The 20,317-nt window shown below is 37.0% G+C and overlaps 1 protein-coding gene across 1 annotated transcript in view; it reads left to right on the forward strand.

Moving 5' to 3' along the window:
* Positions 1-20,317, forward strand: part of Epha5 (EPH receptor A5) — a 324,424-nt gene that overhangs the window by 258,528 nt on the left and 45,579 nt on the right. Inside the window, exon 7 of the mRNA XM_055629171.1 lies at positions 5,892-6,051. Within this exon, the coding sequence (XP_055485146.1) occupies positions 5,892-6,051 (160 nt within the window). The remainder of the gene's footprint in view (positions 1-5,891; positions 6,052-20,317) is intronic.

Genomic DNA, 20,317 nt, shown 5'->3' on the forward strand with positions numbered 1-20,317 from the left:
ACACACACACACACACACACACACACACACACACACACACACACACACTTGTTATCTAAAGGAGGAAAGCATCTTCTTACTTTGTTTTGACTCTATAACCGAGAAAGCTACTTAAAGCAGAATCAAATTTTTGGAAGCTCAGTGTAAGTTTAGAATTTCTACTGCTATAGTAACATATGTGGCTGAAATAATGAAGACACAGTTTGTCTTTTCACTTCCCCCAAACAGCACATCTTTACAATAATCTGAGTCCAAACAAAGAGTTCAAGAAATTACATGTTTCAAAGGGGAAAGTTGAAACCTTGGCTCAAATGTGCTGGATCTCTGCTACGTGGAAGAAATAAATAACAAGAGCATGGTAGACATAAGCAAACCCAGTGGATTTGAAAGAGTGAGCTGTGCTTAGTAGGGACAGCATACACACCACTTTTAAGGAAGAAGAATATAGGTAGAAGGAAGCACAAAACCTTCCTTTTTGATTCCAGAGAATCTTCCCAACATAGGGAGGGGAAAAAAAACAGAAAGAAGATGGATCTTTTCCTAACCATGTGAAATGCACATATCACCAAATGAATATTGCTTACAAATTTAAGTCTCATTGTGCATGCATAGAAAATAAGAGTCTAAGAAAATGAGGTATTAATAATTTCCATAATTTGTAAGGATTTAGAAATGCCTTATTTTGATTATTGATTCCATGATTAAGCATGTGGGACCTCAATGGTCGAAAGCTATCTGTGTATTACATCTAGGTTTTTAACCTCTACAGTGATGATCCTTCAATAATCTTAAAGGATTGTCATACTGTCAAATATAAATAATTGGATCATACAGAACATGAATGATAATAACTTAAATATCTTTTTGCAAAAGCTATAGGTTTTTTATCTGTTTGTTTTGTTGGGTAAAGTAATCTGCTAGGTTACCAGACAATGTAGTCAAGGTGATTTAATCATGCCAATTTCATTCATGTTCCATTATAATTTCTTTTTATTGTTCTCCTCTTCCACTGTCCTTTCTGTTTCCTTGATCTCCACAGTAAAAAACAAAACAAAACAAAACAAAAACAATATGTAGTTTTAGTAACTTTAAATGAACTTAAGTACATGAAGAGAACACTTTTGAGATGAAATTATTTTCCAGTACAAAATAAATTTTGTCAACAAAGTTGTAGTGAATGTGCCAAAATGTAGTGGCCTCACTGATTCCCACACCTCTGAGATTAGTAATCAGAAACTGTATCTGCATTCCAGGCATTTGCAATATAAATACATTCTATGTGTAGTAATTTATAAATTAAATTGCATTGTCTATTGTTGTAAATTAATAAATTGCTATTTGGCTATATAATGTTTATTATTATTTGCCTTATGATTATCACGGTAATATCATCTAACCCACTATCACAAATAAGACACAGACACCTGTTAAATTTTATAATTGCTTTATTTACCTTGGGCAGGGCAGGTATTTCTACCTACAACGTCTGAATCAACCCACCACCCATCTCCCAATCCCCATTGAATGCCATCCTCCTTAACCATTCTATCTTCCATGCATAATCTTATAAATACTTGCTTTTACTCTTCCTCTGGACCTTTTCACGCCATTATTGGAGTCCTTCCTCCCAGCCCCACGTGGTTTCCTCTCCATGCTAATGCGTCTCGGCATCCTTCTTCCTCTCCTCTCATCCGTTGGTTTCCCATGATTCCCCTTAAAAGCCGGTGAATCCTAGCCAGCCTATCCCATTCTGCCCTTCCCAGGTATAGGCTGTTTAATTAACCAGTCAGGTAAGCCTTAGACAGGTTTACACAAACCAAGATGCCTGTATCCAGCAGACAGTAACCAGATCTTCCGGACCAGTATTAGCATTAGGCCAACCTCAACGATTTCCAATTTGTGTTTCTAACAGTTACTAATCTACACAATGCAAAGTTGCACAGAATTAAATAATCACATCAGGAAACACATGCTAACCTTGATTATAAGCAGTTTATATTTCCATCATTATATGGATTAAAATGGATTTTAACATGTAAAAATGGAAAAATTATAAGTTTACAGAAAAAAAAAACTATGGAGATACTTATATTTCATTATCTTAGCTGAAATACAATTTATCAGCACAAACCCTGAACACTTGTGTGATTCCATTCTTTTTTCTTTGTTCAATCAATTATGTAGACCAATTAACAGTATACATACTTTTACCTCTAGAATCCCTTCCCTACTAATCTCTGGTTAGTAACCTTGACTTTACTTACGTGCTTGATTCAGTATGACCAAGAATGTCTGTCTCGTTCATTCTTTAAGCTGTGGCTTCTGTTAGAACACAAACCTAAACTGTGTCTTGGAAAGTGGTAGTTTCTGCTGCTATTCCTTATGAACTCCATCCATGTTCTGGAACGATTTTCTTCAAAAGGGAATTTCTTTTCAGTTATCTGAGTCCAAAATGATCTCTTCTTCAATAGTTTGCATTTAATGGTATATTTTTATGTTTTCTTGTCTCTACAACGGAGAGTAAGGAAAATGATTTACAAGCTGGGGAAATCTCAGTTGGAAAAGTACTTTCTGAAAATGTGTGAATGCCTGACTTTGAAACCTAGAACCCATGTAAACATTTCAGATGTGCTCATGCATACTTGTTATCCAAGTGCTCTGGAGGTAGATCCAGGAGGACCACTGGGCCTTTCTGGTTGGCAATCTTGATTAGCTAATTTTGTTCTTGAAGTCAATGAGAGAGTATCTCAGTACAGGTAAATGGTATTTGTGACCATGCTACTGAGCGTTGCCCTCTGGTTTTCAATCACACGTGCATAAGTGTAAATGAGACCCTGTGTATGCATGTACACACATCAGCATGCAAGGGTGCATAGATACGTGCTTGCGCGCGCGCGCACACACACACACACACACACACAAACACATTTATTTTGGGAAGACGGTTTCTATATGATAAGGGTAAAATCCACTAATAATAAGTTGTCTTTGAACACATTTTAAAGTAACAATATGTAGACTGGTTGAAGTTATAAATTTTTTGTTAATGTTATTAAGTCCTTGAACTTTTATCAAGTCAAATTATTAAATATTCTCATGTGCACATCAAGATTTTCCTAATACTTCTAGAAGGAAAAAGATAATGAGCCTTTAAACCATGCTGAGGTGGGGCTTTTGGTAGATTTTCAGAGCTCATTTGGAAACTTCTGAGTGACACCACTCTTTTATTGGATGGCTTTTGGCCAGCCACAGGTGGCACAGCCTTCGAGGACACACACACTTGCCAGCTGGCACATCTACACACCAATGCCCTGCTCTAATGGAGGTCATTGGACTCCTATGCTCCGGCCTGGTGATGGGCCTCTTGCCATCTCTTAATTAAAGGCAGAAGAAAAGGAAGCTGCCTTTGACAGGCTATTTGCCAGCTGGCTTCCTCTGCTGTGCCCTCCCCTCCCTACATGTGAGCAGTGTTCATGGAGCAGCTGGGGAATGTAGCTCATTTGCTCAGCTGGGGCACCAATGCAGTGAACACCCTTACCCTGACCAATGAGTTGGCACAAGGTGCCTGTGGTTGTTGAAGAGGTATACATAGAGTTTGTGGGAAGATGGAAATTAACCTCTCACAATGATTTAAAGAGTGAAATACATTTTGTAAAATACTGAGATTATTCACAGTGTGTAATAATAGGTTTTAATCACTTGAGTACTGTCTTCCCTAAATTATTTTTTAAACTATAGTATTGAGCTAACTCTGCAGCACAAAGGGCAATCAGATGATAGGTATAGAGCAACTAAGATGTTAATCATAAATTCAAACAATGCTGTCTTTTATGAAATTGATGCTGGGTCACACATTATTTCAAATAGCCTTTCAGTTTTTGTATAATGACTTCAAAATTATTTTGGTAACAAGAAAAATAAAATGTATTTAAAGAATGCATTTTATTGTTGCTCTTCATTATTTTCACCCTTAGAAGCTTTTGGGTAATCAAGTTTAACCATTTGTTGTGCTATGGTTTTGCTCTCACTTGTACTGATAGACTTTCATTTCCATTTCAAAGAACAATCTGATGTCTGGAGTCCTATAGATGCATGTTAGTCAGATATCTTGAATTCAAATGTCAATATTCTTGTGCTTTTAAAAGGTCCTCCCTCTTTTATATTAAAAAACTTTATTATTTTCAAAAGTTGTAGCATATATATCTTAATGTAGCAGTAGTTTTTAGTAGATTGCTCTTCATGAAGTTAAACTTCCTTCATAGAGATGAAAATAATATTAGCAAACTTAATCATTTTCTACTGAAAGCTATTGCTGCAATCGTTGCCAAACTGGAAAGTTTATTACTGAGAACTGGTAGTATTTAGGCTCAAAACTGAAAAGTAGTGAATAATATAATCGGATTTATTCAGTCATAAACGAGCATCCTCTCTATTCTCTGTAACTATAATAGATTATGAAAAGCTGTTTACAGTATTTAAGAACATGTGAAGAAATGAAAAGCTTTTATTTGCTGTTCTCCTAGCACCAACACAATAGATAGTTGAAGAGCTTATGAATAAAGAAATTGGTATTCATCTTCTGGCTTTTAATTATGTACTTTAACTCTCTTAAAAATTAGTAGTCAAATTTCCTCGATACAGATTAAGCACTTAATCTCTGCATTAGAAGCTAAAAATCAACACCAGTCCAGAATGAATCACAAAACCAATTTCATTTAGAAATTGGACAGCCCCAATTTAGCGATGAATTTGAATATAACTAGATAGTTGGCGACTTGATATGTTGAAGAATATAAATAAGGACTAGAAAACTGCTTCGAAAGAAGTTTGCTTAGAGGTTTATGCTCTCTGTAGTCTAGGTGGTGATACAGAGTCATTATGCCTTGGTTGTGTGGAATTAGGGTGAGTTGAGCATCCATTAGACTATGTATAGTAGTCTGTAAGGTGGAGTCATACACGTTACTTGCTTCATTCTTACAACATTCTATTGAGGACACTCAGGCAACAGGTCGTATTCCAAAGTAAAAATTGGAGTAAAAGTGAGTCTGCCTGCGATTAGAGTGTTACGGTAACTGCTTCCCTTTATCCTTAGACACAGAGAGGCCATAGGCTTAGTGGGGAGCCATTTCGTTTTTGTTCTATTTCTGTCCACCAATTTACTAGTTTTGCTTACAACAGGGCCTTCTATAAAATGAAAAAAAAAATAAATAAATAAGTCATTTATTCTTACAATTTATTTACCACTTCCTGTTTAGATAAAATCAGTCAAAATTGAAGTTTTCTCGAAGTACTTATTTCAACTCCCAAACTTTAAATATAATTAAAAATCAAATTCGTAGAAGACTTAACGCTTACATGTAACCCGAATATTCAAGAGATAATTTCAGCATTCTGTAGGACTAGAAAATAGATTAGGCATATTGCGAAAAGACATTTCTACAGAAGCAAGAACATCGTCAGAAAATTGCAGTCTGCTGAGTAAAATTGCAGTCTCCTGCAATGTTTTTAAAAATTTATTTCTCTCTCTCTGTGTTTATGTATATATGTACATATGTGTATCATGGGACTACAGGATCCTGCAGACTTAAGACAAAAGCCTTGGACTCCCTTGAAACTAGAGTTGCAGGTGGCGCTGAGCCATCCTGTGGGTCCTGGGAACTTTAATTTCGGAAAGACCAGCAAGATATTAAAAGATTTAAGTTCTGGAAACATTTGAGAGCAACAAAACTGCTTCAGGGGTAGCAGATAGGTCTTTGGTTTTGCTTTCAATGTCTGTATAATAGAAAGTCATTGATTTCTAGTCCAGTTTATGAGGTTTCCTTTTTGCTTTTGGTGTTTTATATATTAAGGACTGATTTTTTTTTCCCCCTGTGTTACATGTGCAATTCAAGGACCAAGAATCCAGCTACACAATCATCAAGTCTAAAGAGACCGCTATCACTGCAGAGGGCCTGAAACCTGCGTCTGTGTATGTCTTCCAAATTCGAGCACGTACAGCAGCAGGCTACGGTGTCTTCAGTCGAAGATTTGAGTTTGAAACCACACCAGTGTGTAAGTCATTTTAATTACTGTCAACCCTTGTCTCTGTAATGGTTACCAGAAGAGAGTCCGTGGATCGATAGGCTCCCGGGGCGCTCTGTCAGCTTTCCTCCCTTTTCTTTCTCCAGGCCTGACCCCTTCAGGTAGGAGGCCTCTGCCATGCTATAATGGTAGGTCTGCAGGTTAATGCTGCGTGTCTCGTCTCCTTGCTTTGGTCCATCGGGAGCTGCTCCATCAAGCATCTTAAGAAATGCTTAAACGGTGCTTTTAAAGACTTCGTTTCCCCAGGTGCCACACTTCATTGAATTATTGCCATTTACTTTTTACTTGTTTTATTGAACTATGCTACTTTAGTCTTTCTAGGAAAATTCTACTGGGAGCTTTCTTTAGCATCGAAGTTGACAAGGAAATGGTGCTTTCAGGACCCAATCTGATTTCCTAAAGTAAAAATTAAATCTGTGTCAGAATCTTGGCACAGGGAATCTGGAAATGGTTCTGAAATGCTCTTTGGTGCCCACTTCTTGTTTAATTTCATAAAACACAACCTCAGGCTTCAACAGGAGATTTTAGATCACTTGTCCCAAAGCAAACAGGTAGAAGCTAAGTAAAAGAACAAAAATATGCTTTGTTTACACACAAAGGAGCTGGTACTACTAGTTTTCTATTTAGGAAGTAACATACATGAAGGTTATTAAATGTCGTGTGTGTGTGTGTGTGTGTGTGTGTGTGTGTGTGTGTGTGTGTGCCTGGATGTATGTGTGTGCACACGTACGCACCTGGATGTGTACGTGTGCGTCACCCAACTCCACAATGAAAAAGAAAACGCTCACTTTGCAATGAAAACTAAAACTCACAGTTAAAAAGAAAAAAAAACAGAATACGAGAGTGTAGTTATTGGATTAATGTTACAATTATTAGAACACTTATTAAAATACAATTTTATAAAACTCATATGACATGACTCTGTAGGAAAGAAAATCAGTTCTCCTCAAAATCCCCTATAGTTGATTTACATAAATAATTTTTATTAAGTGATGAGTAGGTTCCCCAGTGCTACCCTACTAAATATTACAGAGAAGAAGATGCCATTGGTAAAAAGTACCTATTTCTTTTCTATGCAAAGAATATTGCATGGTTTGAGTTTAATTAAAAATAAAGAAATTGTATTCTAAGTACTTAGTTTTCACAGAAAACAGTGTCAACTTATACAAGCAGAAAAAAACATAGAAAATGAAAAAATTAATAATACTTTAATCTTAAAATGAATTTGTTATAAAACGTATGTTATGGAACCTACCTATTGCAAATAGTTTTGGTTTTATGTATATTCTTTTAGTCTTGAACACTGCAGTATACTAAAAATTCTGGGAACAAAGTATATAAAACCATATATACATTTATAATATATTAAGCTACACATAGCATAAAACTATATGAAGTATACATATATTATCAAAATAGGATTAAATGTTGTGTAACTACAGTGGTTAACAATCTAAATTATGATTATAGTGGTGACATATTCATCTACTAGTTTTTCTCTAGGAGTTCAATACACCATTCTTCATTTTTATTAAATGGTAGATTTTAGGTACTACAGAGTCATCAGTCTGAGTACTAAGAGTGCTAACATAAAGGCCATTTAACATTTATGACATATACCTCACCGAAGACAACTTACTATTTAAATCTTCCTTATGTAGTTTCTATATAAAAATATGCAAAAATAGTTTTAGGGTTCCAATGTTTTTGTTACTTTATTTTGTTACATAAACAAAATTTGCTTATGCTATTAATAATAAAGACATTTAAAAAATTTATTAATAAGAACTGAAATAGAATTACATTACTTTATCCCATCCTTGTTTTCCCTTAAGGCTTTCTCACTGCTTTCTCTGGAGCCCCTCTCATGTGCCTCTCCCACACTGTCCAGTTGATAGCCTCTTTTTCTTTGATTATTATTAAGCTCTACCCCTTGCCTCTTTTTATCTATAATTAAAAATAATTTTATTTGCATCTATGCATATATTTGCAAGTAGTTATACATATTGTTTATGACATATTATCTGTTAAGCTTCATGTAAAATCATGTTTTGATACAGTTCCATACACATGTATGTAAAAGCAATGTGCCTAAGTTCCTTAGGGGACAGCGTTTTACAAAAGTAAATTGTAACAGCCAGTAACAATGACAAATTCCGAAGATATTAATGTCTTTATTTTTTAAAGAAGTGTTTGCGCACTGTTATTTATAATTTAATCACTTCTCTGGGCTCATACACTTCTATGCTGATTCATAATGAACCATAATGAAAATCCCATTTTTCCCCTTCCTGTCTATTCCCACAGACTTCAGGAACAACTCCTCAGTCATTAGGGATGATTGCAATTCATTGTTATTCTGTGTTAGTTACTTTTCTGTTGTTGTGATAAAATACCATGACTAAGGAAATTTATAGATGAAACAGTTTATTTGTGCTCAGAGTTCCAAAAGATAACAATCCGTCATGACAGGGATATGCGGCTGCAAGACAGTGGTAGTGGAAGGGAGCTTAGAACACATCAAAGCTCTGCCATGAAACTGAGATAACAAATTGGAAGTTCTACAAGGTTTTAATTTTCAACCCTACTCCTAATGTCTTGGCTATTTTGCATTCTTCTTCATTCAAGTGTTTTTTTTTTTTTTTTCACCACAAAGAAACACTTGCTGATTTTTATTACATAGTGAAACATGTGCCCCATTTTTTTTCCAACCATTTATCTACTGCAGCTTTATCTGCCTCAATCCAGTTTTTACTAAGATACAATGACCATTGTTTGGTACACAGTTTGTTTGCTTTGTTTTATCAGTGTTTCATTAGCTGAGTAATGTCCCAAAGTCCAATCACCAATTTACATGGCAACTGTTTAGTTTTATAAGAAATGTTCAGTGATCTTTTCTTTTTCAATTTATTTTTATTATTAGTTACATTTTATTAACTCTATATCCCAGCTGTATCCCACTCCCTCATTCCCTCCCAATCCCAACCTCCCTCATCTCCTCCCTGCCCCTTTCCAAGTCCACTGATAGTGGAGGACCTCCTTCCCTTTCATCTGATCCTGTTTTATCAGGTTTCTTCAGGACTTGCTGCAAAGTTCCCCTTTGTGGCCTAGCATGGCTGCTCCTCTCTTGGTGGGTGGGAAGGTCAAAGAGCCTGCCATTGAGTTTATGTCAAAAATAGTCCCAATTCCCCTTAATACGGTAACCCACTGGTTACTGAGCTACCACAGGCTATATCCCAGCAGAAGTTCCTGGTTATATCCATCCATGGTCCTTTGTTGGAGAAACAGTCTCATATAAGACCCCTTTGCCCAGATATATTTGGTACTTGTGGAGCTCCTGTCCTCTCCATGTCATATTAACTCCCCCTTCTTTCATATTATTCCCTGCCCTCTGCTGAAGGTTTGGTTATGAGTCTCAGTATCTGCTTTGATACAGTGCTAGGTAGAGTCTTTCAGAGGCTCTGAAAGTAATATGGAATATTACTCAGTAATTAAAAACAAGGAAATCATGAAATTGTCAGGCAAATGGTAGGATCTAGAAAAGATCACATTATGAGTGAGGTATCCCAGATCTCATTATACCTCATTATGAGTGAGGTATCCCAGAAGGAGAATGACACACATGGTATATACTCGTTTACTTAGACTTATAAGAAATGATAAACATAATGAAATCTATACACCTAAAGAAGATAAACAGGAAAGAGGACCCAGAGTAAGATGACCAATCCTCACTTAGAAAGACAAATGGGATGGACATTGGATATAGGAGGAAAAAAGTAACAAGACAGTGATTTTTTTTTTAAATCAAAGTTTCTGTTTCATTGTACATTGCCATAACCTATTTTAATGAAAGCTACTCAGCAATGTTATTGGCATTTGAGGTCTCCATTGCATTTATTTACTTATTTGTTTATATGGTAGTTATTTGGAATAGGGAATAATAATCATTTCTTGTGTTTTTAATTGGAATTTTCCTAATAGTAATTTATGTTCTCCTATTTAAAAAACAATTGTTATTTTAACAAAGTGTTTTAAAATCTCCCATTGAGCCTCACATACTAAAATGATGCATCAAAGATTAAGTCTTTTTTTCAAATTTATTTTATTAAGGAAGTTAGTTGGTGTTCATTACTGTAACAAAAAGCCTCAAAATGTCAGCTAAGTTGTCCAAGGCCAGAATAATCTGGCACTGATCATTTGTTTTAGGATTAAAATTCTGATATTTATCTAAAGTAATAAAAGGATTAGAAGATACACATAAAATAATAAAAGTTCAAGTAGCCATATAGAAAGCATTATGACATAAAATATAATTTTTAAAATTCTTTATTAATTACACTTTATTCACTTTGTATCCTCCCCTGTGGTTTCCTCCCTCCTCCCGGTCCAATCCCTCCCTTCCTCCACCCTCTTAATGCATGCCCCTCCCCAAGTAAACTGATAGGGGAGGTCTTCTTTTCTTCCTTCTGATCCTAGTCAATTAGGTCTCATCAGGAGTGGCTGCATTGCCTTCTTCTGTGGCCTGGTAATGCTGCTTCCCCCTCAGGGGAAGGTAATTAAAGAGCAGGCCAATCAGTTCATGTCAGAGACAGTCCCTGTTCATATTACAATGGAACCCACTTGGATACTGAACTGCCATGGGCTACATCTGTGCAGGGGTCTTAGGTTATCTCCATGCATGGTTCTTGGTTGGAGTATCAGTCTCAGGAAAGACCCCTGTGCTCAGATTTTTTTGGTTCTGTTGCTCTCGTGGAGTTCCTGTCATCTCCAGATCTTACTATTTCCCACTTCTTTCCTAAAATTCCATGCACTCTGCCCAAAGGTTGCCCATAAGTCTCAGCATCTGCATTGATAGTGTGCAGGGCAGAGCCTTTCAGAGGTCCTCTGTGTCAAGCTCATGACTTGTTCCCTCTTTTCTCCTTCTGATGTCCATCCTCTTTGCTTTTCTGGATAGGAATTGAGCATTTTAGAAAGAGTCCTCACTCTTAATTAGTTTCTTTAGATGTACAGATTTCAGTAGGTTTATCCTATATAATATGTGTATATGAGTGGGTGTATACCGTGTGCATCTTTCTGCTTCTGGGATAGCTCACTCAGGATGATCTTTTCCAGTCCCACCATTTCCCTGCAAATTTCATGATTTCCTTGTTTTTTATTGTTGAGTAATATTCCATTGTGTAGAGATACCACAACTTGTGTATCCATTCCTCCACTGAGGGGCATCTGGGCTGTTTCCAGCTTCTGGCTATTACATATAAAGCTGTTACAAACATGGTTGAGCAAATGTCCTTATTGTGTACTTGAGACTCTTTTGTGTATATGCCTAGCAGTGGTATAGCTGGATCTTGAGGAAGCACTATTCCTAGTTGTCTGAGAAAGCACCAGCTTGCTTTCCAGAGTGGTTGAACAAGTTTACATTCCCACCAGCAATGGAGGAGTGTTCCCTTTTCTCCACAACCTCTCCAACATGTGTTGTCTCTTGAGTTTTTGATCTTAGCCATTCTGATGGGTGTAAGGTGAAATCTTAGGGTTGTTTTGATTTGCATTTCCCTGATGGCTAATGAGGTTGAACATTTCTTTAAGTGTTTCTCTGACATTCTATATTCCCCTATTGAGAATTCTCTGTTTAGCTCTGTACTCCATTTTTTAATTGAATTACTTGATTTATTGCTCTTTAACTTCTTTAGTTCTTTATATATGCTCGATATAAGCCCTCTGTCAGATATAGGGTTGGTAAAGATTCTTTCCCAGTCTGTAGGCTGTCGTTTTGTTCTGACTACAGTGTCTTTTGCTTTACAGAAACTTTTCAGTTTCATGAGATCCCATTTATTGATTGTTGCTCTTAGAGCCTGTGCTGTTGGTGTTTTGTTAAGGAAGTTGTCCCCTGTGCCAATTAGTTCAAGACTCTTCCACACTTTTTCTTCTAAGCAGTGTAGTGTGTCTGGTTTTATGTTGAGGTCTTTGATCCACTTGGACTTTAGTTTTGTGCAGGGTGATAAGTATGGATCTATTTGCATTTTTCTACATATAGACATCCAGTTAGACCAGCACCATTTGTTGACAATGCTGTCTTTTTGAATGGATTTGGCATCTTTGTCAAAAATCAGGTATCCATAAGTGTGTGGATTTATGTCACGGTCTTCTATTCAATTCCATTGATCCACCAATCTGTTTCTATGCCTACTAGTACCATGCAGTTTTTAGTATTGTTGCTCTATAATACAGCTTGAGATTAGGGATGCTGAAAAGGCATTTGACAAAATCCAACATCCATTCATGTTCAAAGTCTTGGAGATCAGGGATACATGGCACATGCCTGAACATAGTAAAGGCAACATACAAGCCTATAGCCAATATCAAACTCAATGGAGAGAAACTTAAATCATTCCCACTGAAATAAGGGACAAAGCAAGGCTTCCCACTCTCTCTATATCTATTCAACATTGTTCTTGAAATCCTTGCTAGAACAACAAGACAGTTGAAGGAGATCAGGGGATACAAATTGGAAAGGAAGAAGTCAAAGTATCACTATTTGCAAATGATATGATAGTATACCTGAGTGACCCCAAATATTCTACCAGGGAACTCCTACAACTGATTAATACCTTCAGCAAAGTGGCTGAATACAAAATTAACCCAAAAAAATTAGTAGCCCTCCTGTATACGAAAGACAAACGGGCCGAGAAATAAATTAGGGAAACAACACCCTTCATAATAGCCACAAAGGACATAAAGTACCTTGGTGTGAACCTAACCAAGCAAGTCAAAGACTTGTATGAAAAAAATTTCCAGTCTCTGAAGAAAGAATTAGAAGAAGATATCAGAAGATGGAAAGATCTCCCATGCTCATGGCTTGGCAGGATCAATATAGTGAAAATGGCCATCTCACCAAAAGCAATCTACAGATTCAATGCAATTCCCATCAAATTACCAACACAATTCTTTATAGACCTTGAAAGAAAAATCCTCACCTTCATATGGAACAACAAGAAACCCAGAATTGCTAAAACAATTCTCTACAGTAAAGATCTTCAGGAGGTATCTCCAAGAATATAATTTTTGAAAATATGCAACTGTCTCTTCTTCTCAAGGTAGTAATTTATCTTATGTGTTAGCTTATGTTAGAAGTATGCAAGCTCTCAGCTCATGCTCCAAAACCATGCCTGACTAGAAGCTGCCCTGCAGCTTAGTCATGGCCTCCTTATATGACAGTGGAGATGTTTCCTCCTGTAAGTTGCCTCAGTCACAGTGGCTTACCCCAGCAGCAGTAGAGTAACTAAGTCAATGTTTTAATAAAACATTACCAGATGTATTACAGTGGTATAACAGTATGTAAGATGGTGAAAGAGAAAGGGACATCCTGTGTTTTCTAACTTAATGTAAGGCCACTCTTGATAGAGTAGAATACATTTTTATTATTACCAAGAACCTATTTAATAGTGTGCTGAAACAATAAATTTAAATATGGCAAAATCTCATACATCCAAACAATTACTGGTGTGTTTTAAGTTCTTAAGATTTATATAGTTTATGAGGACATTTCATAAGTAAAGTCAAATGAAGAAGTAATATTTAGGCCAGGCATGGTGGCATATTGTTAATCTCAGCAATCAGGAGGCAGAGGCAGTTGGATCTTGTGATTTTAAGGCTAGTCAGGTCTATATAGAGAAAGTTTATGTCAAAATGCCATATTTATGTGACTTTACCAATATTCTTTGAAATCATAACCTTTATATAATTAATTAAACCATAGTTTGTAAAGAAAAAGTAAAGAATATGCACTATATATATTTATATATTTTAGAAATATGCAACTTTTGATAAAGTGCATGTAGCACAAGCAAGAAAACCTAGGCTTGAACCTAAGTACTGGTATTTGTGGTACCTTGTATCTGTTATCCCCAGTACCTCAGGCAAAGAGGAAGTACCTCACCTATACAGCGTGCACCTTGTTTCTTAGTTCAAAGTCCCAACACCTTCTTCAATACTCTAAATTTCAGCATGGCCAGAATAGATGAAAGCATTGGAAGCAATAGATGAAAGTTTATTTTGTGATCTGCAAGGATGAAAGAGAGAGAAGGAGAGGGAGAGAGAGAGAGAACATGCATTAACTTGGATTGATGTGGGCTTTTAAAACCTCAAAGCCCACCCTGTGACATTTTATTCTTTTAACAAGAACACATGTCCTAATCCTTCCCAAACTGTTGCACCAACTGGTGACCAAACATTCAAATATATGGGTCTAAAGGAGCAATTCTCATTCAATCTGCCACAAATACCCTCTTGTTCTTTTTCCTTCTAAGTGCTATGCTTATTCATAGGCATGTACCACTGTGTCTGAAAAAAATACATTATTCTGACTTTCATTTGGCTGGGTCCTGAATTTTGGCAGGTGGCCTGGAACTGGCTTCCAGATGGAGAAGGAGGGTTCTGTTTCTCTTGGGGGCAGCTAGAGCAGTTTGTGGCTAGGCCCATGGGCTAAGCCAGGGAGGGAAAGGGGTTGTCCATGGAATAGTACAGTTTAGCTTCTTTAGAATGAGATTGCTGGTGGCAGTGGAAACTCTGGCCTTCCAAAGCCTATGGCAACACCAAAGTGTTAACAGCTCTTGGTCGTGCTGCTATGCTGAGCATGGCAGAGATGCAGGTGAAACCCCATGCCTGGTGAGATGCAGCCTAGCGGGAGTGGGGGAGGCGGTGATAAATGAGGACTCACAGTAGGTTATGGCGGAAGGCTGAATGTATCAGGGAGCACACAACCCCAGCAACATGCACCCCTGCACATTTATATGAAATCGGGGATTTGCAAACCTTGAGCTGTGGAAGTGATTTTGAGGGTGAATGTTTTTGATTTGCTGAGCTCAAGGGGTTACGGGGTCAGGGGATCAGGGATACTAGATTTACATGTAATGGTGGATTGAGAAAACAAATATATGTTTAAAGATCTATAAACCAAAGTACTGGTGATAGTGAGATGCTTCTCTCCATGAATCACTTGAGCAATATATATATATTGTGATTTGGGAATTGTGATTATTAACCAAGAAAGTCAAAGTAACTTTAAAAGCTCTGATTGCTCTTCTAGAGGTCGTTGGTTCAATTCCCAGCACCCACAAGCTGGCTTTCAACCATTTGTAATTCTAAATCCAGAGATTCAGTGGCCTCTTCTGACATCTGGGGGTACCAGACTAATATGTGGGACACTAACATACTTGCAAGGAGAACACCCGTAAACATAAGCTCAAACAAACAAATGTATTTTACAGGGGAAAAGGGAAGAATAGAACATAGACTCATATACTACAAACAAATTTACTTGTATTATTTGTAGCCTATAAATAATATTTTACTCATGTAAGCTATTGAAAATATGGGGGTCTGTAGTATTTTTCTGACTGGGCAAGACAAAAGGAGTTTGTTATAAAATGAGCTCACCTCATTTTATGAAGTATTATAGACTTAAAAATATTGAGAGAGGTGAAATCACACATTACATACACCAAGTTCTGGCAAAGGAGTGGATAAAAGCAAACAGAAAATCTACCTGTTATCAGCTTTTGAAGACCATGGCTTTGATACTGTGAAGTTGTAAGAAAGTTTCTCTAAAGCATCAAAACGATTCTGTCATTAACAAGATGTACATTAGGCACGCCATTCATACACTATAAAAACCCTGAGGAAATTCAGTTTGCTGTATGTTTCATGGATATAATAGTTATCAGCACAAAAATTATCCTACCTAATTAGGTACAACTATCTAAACATTTTATACTTAGAGTGTAACAATTTTATGGATGAAATTATAAAGTGCTCTAAATCGATACATTTAAAAATATGGATTAAAACAAGCATTGTATTTATTCCAATGTTTCAATTCAGACCACAACCACAATTTATACCACAACCGTTACATTTAAGTGAACACAGTAAATAATTTACTTCCTCCAAGGCTATGATAAACAGATTTTAAAAAGTTTCTTTTTTGGAAATTGAAAACATTTATTATGTGAAAAGTCATCAAATTTTATATACAAATAGGGTTGCTCTCTTCTATGTGTTCTTTTCTACTTCTTGACATCAAGATGATATATAAAGATTTAAGATATTTTCAGTACTACAGACACGGCTTTACAATTAAGTCGAGTTCATTCCCAGAACCTAGGTCAGTTTTTTTTTTTTTTTGACAACTTTCTATAATTACTGGCACAAGAATATCAAAGGGTCTGTTTTTCATGGAAACCAGAATGGACAGGCACATAAACATGGAAAGACACACTGATATCACATAACGGAAATTAAAAAAATTCTTAAGCTAAAATTCTTAAGCTAATATACGTTTACTCGTGAATGTTTTACTTGTGTAAGCATTCACTCATGTATGTGTAGCAAATCCATTCACAGACATTTAAGAGGTTGTTCCGATATTTTCTTTCTGTGGTGGCTGTTCATCTTGGGCTTCATTTCCAATTTGTGATAGATAGTTTTCTGCTGTAATGTATAGAATGGGATCTCCATCATCTGTGTGATGCATTGCTTAATTCTATCTGACAGTGTGTGATCATAGTTTTTACAGGAGGGTCTCTGAGAAAGCATGGTACTTTTTTTGCATTTTCACAAATTCCTTTAAGATGTTTGGTTTCCAACCTCGATTGAATGTCAGCAATTAGTTAATGTTAAAATGCTCAATACTATGTGTTTATGTATGTATATATTGTTTGAAGTTCCATGCTTCTTCACGTTCCCTTATTTTCTATATGTCAAATCATCTTGAAGAACTGCCTTCTAAGAGAATTGTCTAGAGGTGTTAGATAATGTAACAGCAATGAGATTTATTTCAGAAAAAGAATGTTGTGTGTGTGTAATGTAACTGTGGGGTCTTAGGGCGATGACAGATATATGAAGATTGTGTGATACTTTGTGAGGTTTATTTTCTTTTTTTTTTTTGAATTTTATTTTTTTCTTATCAGTTACATTTTATTAACTCTGTATCCCAGCCATGTCCCGATTCCTCATTCCCTCCCAGTCCCTCCCTCTCTCCCTCATCTCCACCGTGCCCCTTTCCAAGTCTACTGATGAGGGGACCTCCTCCCCATTCATCTGATCCTGTTTTATCAGGTATCATCAGGACTAGCTGCAAAGTCCTCCTCTGTGGCTTAACAGGACTGCTCCTCCCTTGGGGGGTGGGGAGGCCAAAGAGCCAGTCATTGAGTTCCTGTTAGAAATAGTCCTTGTTCCCCTCACTATGGGAAACCAATTGGTTACTGAGCTACCACAGGCTATATCTGAGCAGAGGTTCTAGGTTATATCCATACATGGTCCTTGGTTGCATGTCAGTCTCAGAAAAGACCCTGTGCCCAGATATATTTGGTCCTTGTGGAGCTCCTATCCTTTCCCCATCAGACTAACTCCCCTTCTTTCTTATGATTCCCTGTACTCTGCCAAAGGTTTAGTCATGAGTCTTTGCTTTGAAAACACTGCTAGTTAGAGTCTTTCAAATGCGCTCAGTAAACTCCTGTCATACGTTCAATGCACATCCCATCTGTCTTTCTAAACGAGGATTGATCATCTTACCCCATGTCTGCTCTCTTGATTATCTTTTTTAGGTGTACAGATTTCATTATGTTTATCACATCTTATAGTTCTATGTAAGTGAGTATATACGGTGTTTGTCTTTCTCCTTCTGGGCTATTTCACTCAGGATGATCTTTTCTAGATCCCCCCATTTGCCTGCAAATTTCATGATTTCCTCCTTTTTGCTTGCTGAGTAGTATTCCATTGTGTAAAAATACCACAATTTCTGTACCCATTCCTCCGTTGATGGACATCTGGGTTGTTTCCAGGTTCTGGCTATTACAAATAAAGCTGCTATAAACATGGTTGAGCAACTATCTCTTTTGTGTACTTGAGCAAACTTTGGGTATATACCCAGCAGTGGTATAGCTGGGTCTTGAGGAAACACTATTACTAATTGTCTTAGAAAGCGCCAGATAGATTTACAGAGTAGTTGTACCAGTTTACATTCCCACCAGCAGTGGAGGAAGGTTCCCCTTTCTCCACAACCTCTCCAGCATGTGTTGTCCCTTGAGTTTTTCATCTTGGCCATTCTGATGGGTGTAAGGTGAAATCTCAGGGTCGTTTTGATTTGCATTTCTCTGATGGCTAATGAGGATGAGCATTTCTTTAAGTGTTTCTCTGCCATTCGATATTCCTCTGTCGAGAATTCTCTGTTTAGCTCTGTTCCCCATTTTTTAATTGGATTACTTGGTTTGCTGCTTTTCAGCTTCTTTAGTTCTTTGTATATACTCGATATTAGTCCTCTGTCAGATAAAGGGTTGGTGAAGATTCTTTCCCAATCTGTAGGCAGGCGTTTTGTTTTGATGACAGTGTCGTTTGCTTTACAGAAGCTTTTCAGTTTCATGAGGTCCCATTTATTGATTGTTGCTCTTAGAGCCTGTGCTGTTGGTGTTCTGTTCAGGAAGTTGTCTCCTGTGCCAATGAGTTCTAGGCTGTTCCCCACTTTTTCTTCTAACAGATTTAGAGTATCTGGTTTTATGTTAAGGTCTTTGATCCACTTGGACTTTAGTTTTGTGCAGGATGATGAATATAGATCTATTTTCATTTTTCTGCATGTGGACATCCAGTTGGTCCAGCTCCATTTGTTGAAGATACTGTCTTTTTACCATTGAATGGTTTTGGCTTCTTTGTAAAAAATCGAGTATTCATAGGTGTGTGGGTTTATTTCTGGGTCTTCTATGCGGTTCCATTGATCCTCATTTCTGCTTTTATGCCAATACAATGCAGTTTTTATTACCATTGCTCTGTAATACAACTTGAGATCGGGGATGGAGATACCTCCAGATGATCTGTTGGTGTACAGGATTGTTTTGGAGATTCTGGGTTTTTTGTTTCTCCATATGAAGCTGAGAATCTTTTTTTCAAGGTCTGGTAAAGAATTGAGTTGGTATGTTGATGGGAATTGCATTGAATCTGTAGATTGCTTTTGGCAGGATGGCCATTTTCACAATGTTAATCCTACCAATCCATGAGCACGGGAGATCTTTCTAACTTCTGAGATCTTCTTCAATTTCTTTCTTCAGAGACTTGAAGTTTTTCTCAAACAGGTCTTTCACTTGCTTGGTTAGTGTCACCCCAAGGTACTTTATGTGGTTAGTGGCTATTGTGAAGGGTGTTGTTTCCCTAATTTTTTTCTCGGCCTTTTTGTCTTTGGTATACAGGAGGGCTTCTGATTTTTCTGAATTGATTTTGTATCCTGCCACTTTGCTGAAGGTATTTATCAGCTGGAGGAGTTCTCTGGTTGAATATTTGGAGTAGCTCATATATACTATCATATCATCTGCAAATAGTGACACTTTGACCTCTTCCTTTCCGATTTGTATCCCCTTGATCTCCTTTAGTTGTCTTATTGCTCTGGCTAGGACTTCAAGTACTATGTTGAAGAGGTAGGGAGAGAGTGGGCAGCCTTGTCTTGTCCCTGATTTCAGTGGGATTGATTTAAGTTTCTCTCCATTGAGTTTGATGTTGGCTATAGGCTTGCAGTATATTGCCTTTACTATGTTTAGATATGTGCCTTGTATTCCTGATCTCTCCAAGACTTTAAACATAACTGGGTGTTGGACTTTGTCAAATGCTTTTTCAGCAACTAAGGAGATGATCATGTGGTTTTTCTCCTTCAGTTTGTTTATGTGGTGGATTACATTGATGGATTTCCGTATGTTGAACCACCCTTGCATGCCTGGGATGAAGCCTACTTGATCGTGGTGGATGATATCTTTGATGTGTTCTTGGATTCGGTTTGCAAGTATTTTATTGAGTATTTTTGCATCAATGTTCATAAAAGAGATAGGTCTGAAGTTCTCTTTTTTTGTTGGGTCTTTGTATGGTTTAGGTATCAGGGTGACTGTTGCTTCATAGAATGAGTTTGGTAATGTACCTTCTGTTTCTATTTTGTGGAATAGTTTGAGGAGAATTGGTGTGAGCACTTCTTTGATGGTCTGGTAGAATTCCTCGCTGAAACCACCTGGCCCAGGGCTTTTTTTGGAGGGGAGACTGTGAATGACTGCTTCAATTTCCTTGGGGGATATAGGGCTGTTCAGTCTTTCTACCTGATCTTGACTTGATGTTGGAAGATGGAATCTATCAAGAAAATTGTCCATTTCATTTAGGTTTTCCAATTTTGTGGCATATAGGCTTTTGTAATATGACCTAATGATTGTTT

The sequence above is a fragment of the Psammomys obesus genome, unplaced genomic scaffold (assembly GCF_907164565.1).
Source record: "Psammomys obesus unplaced genomic scaffold, mPsaObe1.curated_primary_1811, whole genome shotgun sequence".
NCBI classification, from domain to species: Eukaryota; Metazoa; Chordata; class Mammalia; order Rodentia; family Muridae; genus Psammomys; species Psammomys obesus.